Source organism: Pipistrellus kuhlii, unplaced genomic scaffold, assembly GCF_014108245.1.
Source record: "Pipistrellus kuhlii isolate mPipKuh1 unplaced genomic scaffold, mPipKuh1.p scaffold_m20_p_127, whole genome shotgun sequence".
Lineage (NCBI taxonomy): Eukaryota > Metazoa > Chordata > Mammalia > Chiroptera > Vespertilionidae > Pipistrellus > Pipistrellus kuhlii.
The window spans coordinates 174,960-186,485 of NW_023425435.1; the positions used below are offsets into that span (position 1 = coordinate 174,960).

The following is an 11,526-nucleotide window of genomic DNA, read 5'->3' on the forward strand; positions in this document are numbered from 1 at the left end:
CCCGCGGGCTCTGCCTGACTTAAAATCCCTCCGGGCCCCCGCCGCCGGCCTCCTGAAAGACGCCTGTCGTCACCAGCCGTGCTCGCTGCCACCAGGCAGAGCCCACAGGGCACAGGCGTTCGGAGGTGTGGGGAAGGGGGGGTGGGCCGTCCTTGGCACTTTTCAGGGCGCTTCCGAGCCGCCTCTGGGCCCTCAGGACCCCATCAGGACCCCGAGTCCGCGGTCGCCTAGCAACCGCCGCTCAGCCACGCAGCCGCCATTCCCTCAACTTTCTGCCTCCGAGTAGCCCGGGAGTGTTTCCGGTTCCGGCTGCAGGCCGGAGGAGACATGGCGGCGTCTTCGTTGGCAGCTGCAGGGGAGGAGGACTGGTAACTTTGGGGCAGGGGCTTTGGCGGGCCGCCTGGGAGCCGGTCCAGGGGACCGCGGGCGGTCCGTATGGCGGGCGTGCGGGGCGGAGCGAGGGGTGGCGGAGACGCCGACATCTTTCTGTGAGAGCTCTGGGCTGGGGGTGGGTGGGTGGAGGGCGCTGATCTAAGCGACCGACGGCGGGATGTGCGCCGGCCAGGCCCGGGCGCGCGCGCCCTCTGGCTCAGCCCTCTCCTCCGGCCTCATCCCGTCCCCTCGTCTCCCCGGGACGTGGGTTTGCTCAGGCCCCGGCGCTGCCTGCTCATCGCGTCGCCCCGCGTCTCTCTCTAACCTCGCGGGCCCCGTGTCCGCCGGCTCCCGCCCCCTGTGTCCGCCGGGGCTCCCCTCGCCCTCTCCCCCTGGCAGCCGAGGACTGCGGTCTGAGGAAAGCTTACGCCGGACAGAACGCTCTCAGGCCTCCTCTCAGGCATCCCTGAGAGGCCAGAGCCCGGAGGGCTCGCTCCTCACTTCATTAGCTGTCGGGCCTCCGGGTGGGAGGGGCCGGGGCGCCCACCTCACAGGGTGGCCGAGCCGGTCGGGCCGCGCCTCTGAGGCTGGGCGGCCGAGGGGCCTCTGTCAGCCGGCAGGTAAAATGGTTTGCCAGGAGGGTCGTAGTTCTGACTAGGAATACGGGTTGTCCGCTTCCAACTCCTATATCCTTGGTGCCAGGATAGTCTACAGTGACCCTCCCCCCTTTGTGCTGGTCACAACTTTACCGCCATCCCACCCCGTTCTTCCTATCAAGGCTCCAGTCGCGGCTGGACTGAGTGAAACAGGGTGCTGAGGGGCCTTTTGATGGAGGCCACACCTCAGTGTTTTGTTGACTCAGAAAGCTTTAGTGAAATCATCTAGACTCGTGGTTTTCAGCCTGTTCAGAGGAGACATCTTCTGAGGAGACACTCTGATCCGGGGGGAGAGCAGCACAGCTAGCCTATAATGCCGTGAGATTAAAAAAAAAAAAAAAAAGTTTTGAGCCCTGGCTGATGTGTCTCAGTGGTTAGAGCATTGGGCCTAGCATGGAAGGGTCTAGGGTTTAATTCCTGGTCAAGGGCATGAACTTGGGTTGTGGGTTTGCTCCCCACACCCAGTTGAGGTCCAAGCAGGAGGCAACTAGTCGATGTGTCTCTCTCACATCAATGTTTCTCTCCTTTCACTCTCTGAAAAAGCAATGGAAATGATTAAAGAGAGAGTGTGTTAGTTTTGAGAACCACTAATAAAAAGTCACGCTAAGAGCAGTGTTGCTCTTGCTAAAGAGGGAACAATATACCTGTAAGAAAGCAAACTATTTATGCATATTTTCATGTATTATCAGTGTCACCTCCAAGGTCATTGTGACTGCTGTTTCTGTGATTTAAAATGTGTGTCCTCTGATTTACATCAGGACCACTGGATCCTGACCTGGACAGGTTGATACAACAGGGTCATAAATACACTGAATACTAACTATATCCTTTTTTCCTTTTAAGGGAAAAGGTTATATACAAATATAGGTTAGGTACTATGGCCAAGATGCCACTAGATACCTTACATAAACAAAGCCCTTTCATCCTTACAGTAACCCTAGAGAGTAGGTGGTGGTATTGATATGTTAGGGTGACTCAGGCTTACAGAGATAAGTACTCAGAGCACATGGGTACTATGTGTTTGGTACCTGTTGACTCAGGCTGATGGCTCTTCCACTACAACACAGCAACATAGCTTTTATATCAACTTGCTCTGTTCAGATGGTATCTCCTTTGAGAAGGTTGAGGGTAATTAATGTTGGCAGCGTATGTAAATACTGTGATCCACATGAACAATAGTGTAGAGAAAGCCAAGAGTGGTATTGGTAACCTTGATGTTAATCAATGGACATCATATTTTTGGGTAAGAGAGATGGCCACTAAGGAACAATCAACAAAACTTGAATAGAGAGTCAGGAAACCAGGTTCTCATCTGAGTGCTGCCTGTTAAGCCTTGAGATTTGGGCTAGTAATTTCACCTTCCTGAGAATCTGTTTCCTCATCTGTTGGCAGAAATGATCTCTAAAACTCTGTCTCTCTAGGGTCCTTCCCTCAGAAATCGAGGTGTTAGAATCTATCTATCTGGATGAACTACAAGTGATTAAAGGAAATGGCAGGTGCGTATTCTTACAGAGGTAGACATGAGTCCCCTTAGAAATGAGACATTTCCATGCAGAATCTGTGAGCCTTGATTCAAAAATGTTTCTCTCCTGTAGATAAAGACTGTTCCTTTCATTCCCCCACCACCACCACCACCACCAAAAAAGAGGGAGCCTGTTGCTTACTTCCTCTGCCCGCTTTACTATCTCACCCCAACCCTCCAGCCCCTGCCCGGTTCACATCCCAGGTCTCCACTTCATCCACCTGCAGGTGTTCGCCATGGGAGGTCTGCATCACCCTGCACCCTGCCACGGCAGAAGACCAGGACTCACAGTACGTCTGCTTCACTCTGGTGCTTCAGGTCCCAGCCCAGGTGAGGTCCCTATCTTACTGCAGCAAAGGGGGGAAGAGGACAGGTCTAGGGTGGGGTGCGTTAGCAGTAATTTGTGGTTTTCTCCTACCAGTATCCCAATGAGGTGCCACAGATCTCTATTCGTAACCCCCGAGGACTCTCAGATGAACAGATCCACAAGTAAGCAGGCTGTCAGAGCAGGAAAACTCAGGATGCAGCTCAGTCTGGGGAGGGAAGGAAGCAGGCCTGACGTTTGGTTTGCTTTCTTCCTCCAGGATTGCACAGGCCCTGGGCCACGTGGCCAAGGCTGGGCTGGGGACTGCCATGCTCTATGAGCTCATCGAGGTAAGAGGTCCTCTAGCCTGGAGAGATGTCCTTCCTTTCAAGGGGAGCCTTGGCCTGGAATCATGAGTATGTCTGTGTTCATCAAATCAGTCCTTGTTTTGGTAAGGTCTAAACCCAGAAAGAAAAGACTCTCTTCTGTTTAAAAAAAAAAAAAAAGCTCCCAACAGGACAGTTCTATAGCTCTCCCAAGTTGCCTATTCCAGCATCTTGATAGAAAATTACATTTCTTCTTTAACTTGCATTAGTCTTGCTTTAGTTTCAGTGCATTTCTTGTTTTCTTGGCACTGGCAACTGAAAGTAGCAAGAGATGGATCCCACCCACCTGGAGGGTCTGCCATAATGAACATTTGAAGGCTGGTGTGCCATTAGAGCTCATTAGAAAGTCATGGATCTTTACAGAGTTTCTGTCCTAGTAAAGGAAACCCACATAAAGCACCACCTAAAACTACAAGTTAACGTACAAAAGTCACGATAGCCGTTTGAAATTTAAAAACACAATTAAGTACAGGCTCGTTTTCCCCTACTTTGAGTTCTTTAGAGAGATGTTCAGGAAAGAATACAGGTGGGTGGTTGGTGTCAGAGAGAGAGTGCATGGGCCAGTGTAGCACTCCTGAGTCGGGCCTCCACAGAGCAAAGTTGGACTCTGTGGAATTACAAAGTATTGAGTATTGAAACAACTGTGCAGATGCATATTTGATAGTTCATCTTGATGCCTTTGAGTTCTCTGTCCCTTTGGGTTGTCCAGGCCTTGGTTTTATTTCTGAAAGCCTATTCCAGAGCAAACTCACTGGGGCAATGATTTCAAAGGGGGCTAACCACGAAAGGCCTCCTAGAAGGTGTGTTTTCATTGAACACTTTTTTTCCTCTAAGATACATCATTTTCATCCTCAAGAACTGTGAAAGGTGACTGAGTGGGAGGGCAGATTGGATTTTGAACTGGCATCTGGCTGAGGGTCAGGGACGTAGAGCAGGATTGATTCCCAGCAGAGGGAGCATCACTGAGACAGAAATGTGTGCACACGAGGTAACAGACGGGTGTGGTGGGAGACCAGTTACTCCTGGGAGTAGTGACGGTTTTACTCAGTTCTTGCTGCCGCCCCCCTGTTTGAACAGTGTCCTCTCTCCTCTCAGAAAGGGAAGGAAATCCTCACAGATAACAATATCCCACACGGCCAGTGCGTCATCTGCCTCTATGGCTTCCAGGTGGGTCTCTGTGACCTGGGGTCTGCTTAGGGCAGGCAGTGGAGGGCTCGTGAGAGAGCTCGGACGCAGCGCCCTGTGTCCATGCTCCCTCCAGGAGAACGAGGCCTTCACGAAGACACGGTGTTACCACTACTTCCACTGCCACTGCCTCGCCCGGTACATCCAGCACATGGAGCAGGAGCTGCGGGCTCAGGGACAGGATGCGCAGGAGCAGGAGCGGCAGCATGCCGCAGCCAAACAGGTCGGCCCGCCAGACCCTGCACGCGTTTGACACCGCTGACAACAGCCTCCCCCCCGACCCCGTTTGACACCGCTGACAACAGCCTCCCCCCCCCCCCCGACCCCGTTTGACACCGCTGACAACAGCCTCCCCCCCCACCCCGTTTGACACCGCTGACAACAGCCTCCCCCCCCACCCCGTTTGACACCGCTGACAACAGCCTCCCCCACCCCCCACCCCGTTTGACACCGCTGACAACAGCCTCCCCCCCCACCCCGTTTGACACCGCTGACAAGCCTCCCCCCCCCCACCCCGTTTGACACCGCTGACAAGCCTCCCCCCGCCACCCCGTTTGACACCGCTGACAACAGCCTCCCCCCCCACCCCGTTTGACACCGCTGACAACAGCCTCCCCCCCCCACCCTGTTTGACACCGCTGACAACAGCCTCCCCCCCCCACCCCGTTGGACACTGCTGACAACAGCCTCCCCCCCCACCCCGTTTGACACCGCTGACAACAGCCTCCCCCCCCACCCCCTTTGACACCGCTGACAACAGCCTCCCCCCCACCCTGTTTGACACCACTGACAACAGCCTCCCCCCCCCCCCCGTTTGACACCGCTGACAACAGCCCCCCCCCCCACCCCGTTTGACACCGCTGACAAGCCTCCCCCCCCCACCCCGTTTGACACCGCTGACAGCAGCCTCCCCCCCCACCCCGTTTGACACCGCTGACAACAGCCTCCCCCCCCCCACCCCGTTTGACACCGCTGACAACAGCCTCCCTCCCCCCCCACCCCATTTGACACCGCTGACAACAGCCTCCCTCCCCCCCCCACCCCATTTGACACCGCTGACAACAGCCCCGTCCCCCGTCCCCCGTCCAGTCCAGGGCTGTTAACCTTTTTATGGCCATGAGTGAACACTCACTTCCATTTGGAAACAGGCATGCCTGTGCCTTCTGCCCAGCCCTTGGCAGATTAGGCTGGCTGAGTGGCTAGGCAGCTGGTGATCACCCTGGGCTGTGAAACAGGTGTGGTTTTCTCCTCTCTTTTTAGAAGGCTGTTGGTGTGCAGTGTCCAGTGTGCAGAGAGCCCCTTGTGTATGATCTTGCCTCACTAAAAGCAGCCCCTGAACCCCAGCAGCCCATGGTAAGGAACTCCCTTCCTAATGGTATTCTCCAGCGGGGGAGGAACGGCATCTTGTTTGCCTAGAATGGGCTCAATCTGAGACCTCTACCAAGCCGCAGCCCCCACTGGGAGCCCAAACTGAGGAATAAAAGCCAAGAACCGTGCCCAGATTTCCCGAGGCAGTCCTGGGAGAGCAGGGTCAGGTCTACCTTGTGCTTACTTTTCCCTCCGTCCTACCAGGAGCTGTACAAGCCCAATGCAGAAAGCCTGCGCCAGCGAGAAGAGCTAAGGCGGCTCTACCAGAGGCAGCAGGAGAGGGGGGGCATCATCGACCTAGAGGCTGAACGTAACCGGTATTTCATCAGCCTGCAGCAGGTGAGGAACAGCTTCCCAGCCCCTAGTGACACGGAGTTTCCTGTGAACACCCTCTGCCGTGGCCCTCGGCTGAGCTTTGTTCCACCGAGGGCGGGTTACGGGCTGATGGCGGCCACTTCAGTCAGTGGGCAGAGGCCTGTAGTTCCCTGCTTTGAGAAGCTGAATCTCCTTCACTGCATCTGCTCACTTTTTTCTAGCCACCTGCCCAGTTGGAACCTGAGTCAGCTGTAGACGCCTCCAGAGGATCCCAACCGCTCAGTGCCCTTGCCACAGAACTGTCTCCTTCATCCACTGCCCAACCTACCCAGTCAGCTCCTCTGCCTGTGGCTTCCCAGTATATGTGCGAGAAGATTCCAGGGACTGGGCCAAATCAGCAAAGATTGAGCGAGACGCAGAAAACTATCCTGGATACCCCCCGGGCCAACCGAGGCCCCGGGAGACAGCCTGAACGGAGGCACCTAAAGGGAGAATACAATGCCCACAGAGGTACCAAAGACACCCAAGAACTGCCACTTCCTGAGGGGCCCCCCAAGGAGCCCATGGACGTAAAGCCAGAAGAACCCCGTAACCGAGGGGTTGGAGGTCCTTCCCCAGAGAATGGGCCTGGCAGCTGTCAGGGCCCCCCGCCCCGCAGGACTCGGGACTGTGCTCGCTGGGAGCGTCCCAAGAGTCGGACACCCGGTTCTTCCCACCCCCGCCTGCCTCGGGGCCGGGGGACCTGCTCACCTGGTACTCGGAGGGAGCCCGTGAGCCTGGAATCGGAGGATGGTTCCTAGCAGTACTGTGGTGGGGCAGGGAAATGGGGCAGGATGGGGGCAATAAAGAGATTTGGCCTTGTTTGGCTTTCTTTGCTCAGTAGCACCAAGCCTGTGAAGTATGGCTGTCTTCCTACATTCCTATCAAGGCGGGAGTGTGCCAGAGCAGCCTCCACTTTGCCTTGAGATCTGTACCCTGAGATCAGGCCTGGGTCAGAAGGACCTGGGCTAGTGGGTTTCAGGGAAAACTAGTGGATGCCAAAATTTAAGCCATCTGCAGGAAGCACCCTGCCCTGTGTGTATACCCACATTTTATTTATTTATGTATATGGTGACCCTCAAAAAAAGTAAACACACTGATAACTCAATTTTTATAATGAAATGTATTTTAATAAACAGTGCCTTTATAATTATTCAAAGTGTGTATGCATTGATGGGAGACACCATATATACATGCTTTTAGGTGGGGGGCTGACTTTTCTGTTTACTAGTATCATGTCTTCCCCTTTGACCGAAGCTGTGTTGCTAACACTTGTATAGCTGGATGCTTGATGGCTCCCCTGCTTTTTACTCAAGCACCAATACAGGGAAGTCAGAGACCAGAGTAGTAGGCAGGTGTTTATTGATCCCCTAGGATAGCTGAGCAGGACCCAGTTGTCACCTCAGGGACTCGACATTCTGCATTGCCCCTGCAGGGTCGTTTTTATACAGCATGAAGTAGCCCTGCACCTGCGCAGGACTAATCTGCGTTGTAGTTTTAAGGACACGTTCTGCAAAGACTTGCGCCAAAGCAGGTGCTTGCCCGGGATAGAACCTCTGGAACATCTGGGTCAGCTGCCAGTTTGAGCAGTAGCCCACGTACTCCTTCATGTCTACTCGCCCCGGGCGGATCAGGGCAGGGTCCAGTCTAAGAAAAAGGCAGCAGAGTCACAGATAGCATTGCCACTGGTACCCCCAAAATGATGGTTCCCTCTGAACTTTCTGATTCGCCCAAGGTACAGAGCTGGTGAAGTCTAGCCTCGGTGTCTCTCACTCCTTCCTACCTTTCAACATGGTTGGTAGTCATGAACACAATGCGGGCCTCAGTGGAAGCCACACCATCCAAGGCATTGAGCAGTCCACTGAAGGTGAGACGACCTAGACCTTGGTACTTGACTGGGTCTAGAGGAAGGGAGAGATGAAGAAGCATAGCTGGTCAGTCATGGTCCTACTTAACACATTGCGGACCAGTAGTTTCATTGCTAGCTTTACCCAGTGGCCAGGTAAGTTTCTATTGAACCAGTACAAAGAACATTTCACATAAATGTTAAAGGCATTCCTTAAAATTAAATACCCACTACATTTTGAAGTTATTACATGTTAAGAAACATCAATGAGAGAGAGACATCGATCAGCTGCCTCCTGCACATCCCCTACTGGGGATGTGCCGCAACCAAGGTACATGCCCTTGATCGGAATTAAACCTGGGACCCTTGAGTCCACAGGCCGACACTCTAAGCCTTAGAACAGAAAACACGAGAATTCTCATGATCCCGTCTGCAATGTGTTAAAATTAGCGCTTTCTATTCCCCGCCACATTCCCTACTCATCTGAGCCTCTTCTCGGCTCTTGCTGCTAATGCTGCCATCCTCCATCAGCTTTCCGGGTTTCTTCTACTTTTCCTCATTTAGAAAGCCCCCCTTCCTCAACTCCCTTCACTTACTCTCCACAGCCAGGTCTCTGCTGAGAAAAGCAGCATCCACGTCCTCCAGGAGCACCAGGCTCTGCTGTGGGGCCGCGCTCAGCAGGTGGTTGAGCCGGTCATCGGAGAGGCTGGAATCTGTGAGGCTCAGCAGGCAGATGCTGTGCTCCAGCTCCCCAGCCAAGGCTGTGCTATGGAGGATGGCGGACAGGTGATTGGCTATCTGGGAATTTGTCCTTGGGCCCAACTGCTCGTCCCTCACTACACTAGATGTGTCAGGCCTAACCCTTCCGCCGCCCCACCCTAATGTTCCACGTGTTATTTTTATCCTGGTTCCTGTTCTCCACATTTATTTCCCTTTCCAATCCCATCAACCAGTTTTTCTCCAGACTGAGGGTTAAGAGAAACAACACTACTCACATAAAACTGCTCTTTCCACAGCCAGGGGGCCCGTAAAGCAGGTAGCCACGTCTGTAGGGAATGCCTGGGAAGACAGCCAGGATGATCATTAAGACTTCCAGCCAATCATGTACTCTGCCCCAGATACCTGCACTCATTCCTCACCCCGTTCCCTGGAGGCCCTAAGACCTGAGTATGAGAAGAAATCATCCCCATCGGCAACTCTCCTTTCCCCTTCCTCTCTCGGGACTGGGCTAGTGCTGTACCCACCCCATCTGGCCACAGAGACTAACCGGTTTCCTCCTGCTCTACCATCACATCAAAAACAGCCTGGCCAGGACCCAGCTGCTGCTTACCTCTGTCAATGTACCACTTGGGGTTATCGATAAATTCCCGTATGTCCTTGAGAATTCGGTCAGCCAGACCCTGTTCCAGAACCACCGAGTTCAGTGGCCGCCGCCGGCGGGGGTATCCAAAGGGGCGCCATTCAGAGCCCACGGCTGTGTGCATCACTGTTTTCCCTTCTTCCTGTTCCAAGGCCAGTGCCCGAGCTAGGAGGGACGAGAGGAGACAAAGCCAGCATTACTCTCTGCTGTGCAACTAAGGCAGAGCTATGCCAAAACCGCTTACCCCAGCCCCCGAACCCATGGGCTCAGATCCTCCAAGCTTCCCTTCCTCTGATGGCGAACGCTCCCAACCCTGCAACTCCCCCACAGAGCCTGCCTGTGTCCTCCCACACCTTCCTCCAAGATGCTGAAGAAAACCTTGCGGTCAGTGCCCAGGGCTGTGAAGGTGACGGATTCCCAAGGAGTGCCCGTCTGTAGGTCTATCATCTGCATCTCTCGGCTTCGTACCACTCGGATCCATTTCCCCTGATACCTGAATAAGAAAGCACGGTCAAAATGGGTGAACGAATGTGTCACCCCCAGCTCCCCTCATTCTCCTTGGCGACTCTCAGAGCGGCCCCTGGCTCCCAACCTTACCAGATAAAGTGGTTTCCAGGGCTGGGGATAAATTCAAACTTAGTGGAGATGCGGCCACTCTCGTGCTGAAGGTAGGAGGTCTCGACACTGAGGTGCTGGGTCCGGGTACTGTAGCGGGTGAGCCAGCTAAGCAGCCAGGCATAGCTCCTGTCTCGAGCCGGGACTTCCAGTGTGATCATGTAATGGCGCCGGAATGCCACCAGGCCCAGCTGGGCACCCTTCCGAGCCAGGGCCAGGGCCGTGCCCACACCCACCAGCCCGAATCCAGCCCCAAAGTAGGGATTGTCCTTCAGGGTCAGAACAAAGTCTGAAAGAGGCATCTTGAAAAGGAAATACTGAACCTCACAGGTCCTGAGGCAACTTCAAAACCTGGGGATGGGGCGCAGCGGGAATGGGGGGGGGGGGGGGACACAAGGTTAGTTAAGCAACTGGACTCCTCGGCCCCTCCCTCCTGCAGAAGCTGGGGACCGGAAAAGCAGGTCAGTCACTGGGCTCTTCAGCGTCCTCCTCTTAAGAGTTGGTGGTGGTGCTGGAATGCAAGGGCTGAGGCTCCAGGCCCCTTATCCCATCTGCCCTTCATTTTCCTGTTCATTCTTCAGTTCCCTACCAAAGGACTGTGTCTGGGGAACCCTAAGAGAACAAGGTAACTGCCTTCAACAGGATAATGGACAGAATTCGTGTGGCCCCTGGGACCTGCTGAGATAGAAAGGCTCAGCAGAGATGAAGCCATTCTCTCCCGTTGACCTGTCATGGTCACCATGCCTTGTCACAATGAGTAACGTCCTTCAAATATCCTCTCCTTTACATGTTCAATCCCCAATGTCCTGTTTAGCCCTTTAACATCTCCCGCCTGAGATATTAAAGAATTTTAGTTCTTGAAATGCTATCTGAGTAGGGAGGTCTCCATCTCTGCTCACCAAACTGGTACACAGGGGTCCATTTCTTTCTTCATAAAGATCGGCCTGCCCTACTCCCAACACCTCTCAACAGATCCCTGAATTAGGTAAAAACTCCTCGGCCTGGTACTCAGAGCCCTCCACCTACCTTTCCTGGATTCGCTCCTAAAACCTCCGCCTCCCGGCTCAGCAGTTCCCTCCGCTCCTAAGCCCATTCTAATGCGTTCTCTCCCGTGGAAGTCCCGCCCACGTGCTACTTCCTCCGTAGAGATTTTTGACAATTCTCCACCGTAAAACGCGACCGGATCTGTTCTAGACTGTAAGCTCCCCAGGGGCAGGAAGCCCGATGGTTCCTCTGCCCGGCACGCGGGCGCAGCGCTGACAGCAGTGACCTCCGCGCAGGTTCCGAGTGGGACCCAGAATTCCAAATACCTGTGCGCGGAGCCACGGACCAAGCCCTCCCGCCCGGGCCCGGGGCTCCCGCACCCCCTGCACACCCAGCTCCGCCTCCGGCTGCGAGGCTTGGGGTAACCCGTCCCCCCCATTGCCTTACCGGCATGACGCTCTGGCCCTCCCTCTCGATGGTTTCCCCCCTTGGGGTTTGAGGGCAGCGCCGCTAGGCCCCGCCCCCTAGCCTCCTATCCACTTCCGGCCACGCCCATCCGGACGGCCCCGCCGCT

At 54.7% G+C, this 11,526-nt stretch overlaps 2 protein-coding genes across 8 annotated transcripts; one reads left to right on the forward strand and one right to left on the reverse strand.

Annotated features, from left to right (window-relative positions):
• The first annotated feature begins 228 nt into the window (after positions 1 to 228).
• Positions 229 to 6,971, forward strand: RNF25 (ring finger protein 25). 4 transcript variants are annotated; one of them, XM_036434575.2, is made up of 10 exons: positions 230 to 368; positions 2,450 to 2,524; positions 2,778 to 2,880; positions 2,972 to 3,039; positions 3,135 to 3,204; positions 4,336 to 4,407; positions 4,502 to 4,648; positions 5,686 to 5,778; positions 5,998 to 6,132; positions 6,330 to 6,971. In XM_036434575.2, the coding sequence occupies exons 1-10, from the start codon at positions 328 to 330 to the stop codon at positions 6,906 to 6,908; spliced, it is 1,383 nt and encodes a 460-aa protein (XP_036290468.1). In that variant the 5' UTR covers positions 230 to 327; the 3' UTR covers positions 6,909 to 6,971. The 4 variants fall into 4 exon arrangements, with proteins under 4 accessions (XP_045436391.1, XP_036290468.1, XP_036290470.1 ...); XM_036434577.2 differs by having other exon boundaries at positions 298 to 368; positions 4,477 to 4,648; XM_045580435.1 differs by lacking the exon at positions 3,135 to 3,204 and having other exon boundaries at positions 229 to 368; positions 4,477 to 4,648.
• A 526-nt stretch (positions 6,972 to 7,497) lies between these two features.
• Positions 7,498 to 11,490, reverse strand: LOC118717015 (mitochondrial chaperone BCS1). 4 transcript variants are annotated; one of them, XM_036434578.2, is made up of 8 exons: positions 11,400 to 11,490; positions 9,951 to 10,319; positions 9,707 to 9,846; positions 9,324 to 9,518; positions 8,989 to 9,052; positions 8,590 to 8,759; positions 7,931 to 8,048; positions 7,498 to 7,794 (listed from the first exon to the last, which is right to left on the reverse strand). In XM_036434578.2, exons 2-8 carry the CDS (start codon positions 10,268 to 10,270, stop codon positions 7,545 to 7,547), a joined length of 1,257 nt encoding a protein of 418 aa, XP_036290471.1. In that variant the 5' UTR covers positions 10,271 to 10,319; positions 11,400 to 11,490; the 3' UTR covers positions 7,498 to 7,544. The 4 variants fall into 4 exon arrangements, with proteins under 4 accessions (XP_036290471.1, XP_045436393.1, XP_045436392.1 ...); XM_045580437.1 differs by lacking the exon at positions 11,400 to 11,490 and adding an exon at positions 11,279 to 11,297; XM_045580436.1 differs by lacking the exon at positions 11,400 to 11,490 and adding an exon at positions 10,995 to 11,210.
• Positions 11,491 to 11,526: the final 36 nt, after the last annotated feature.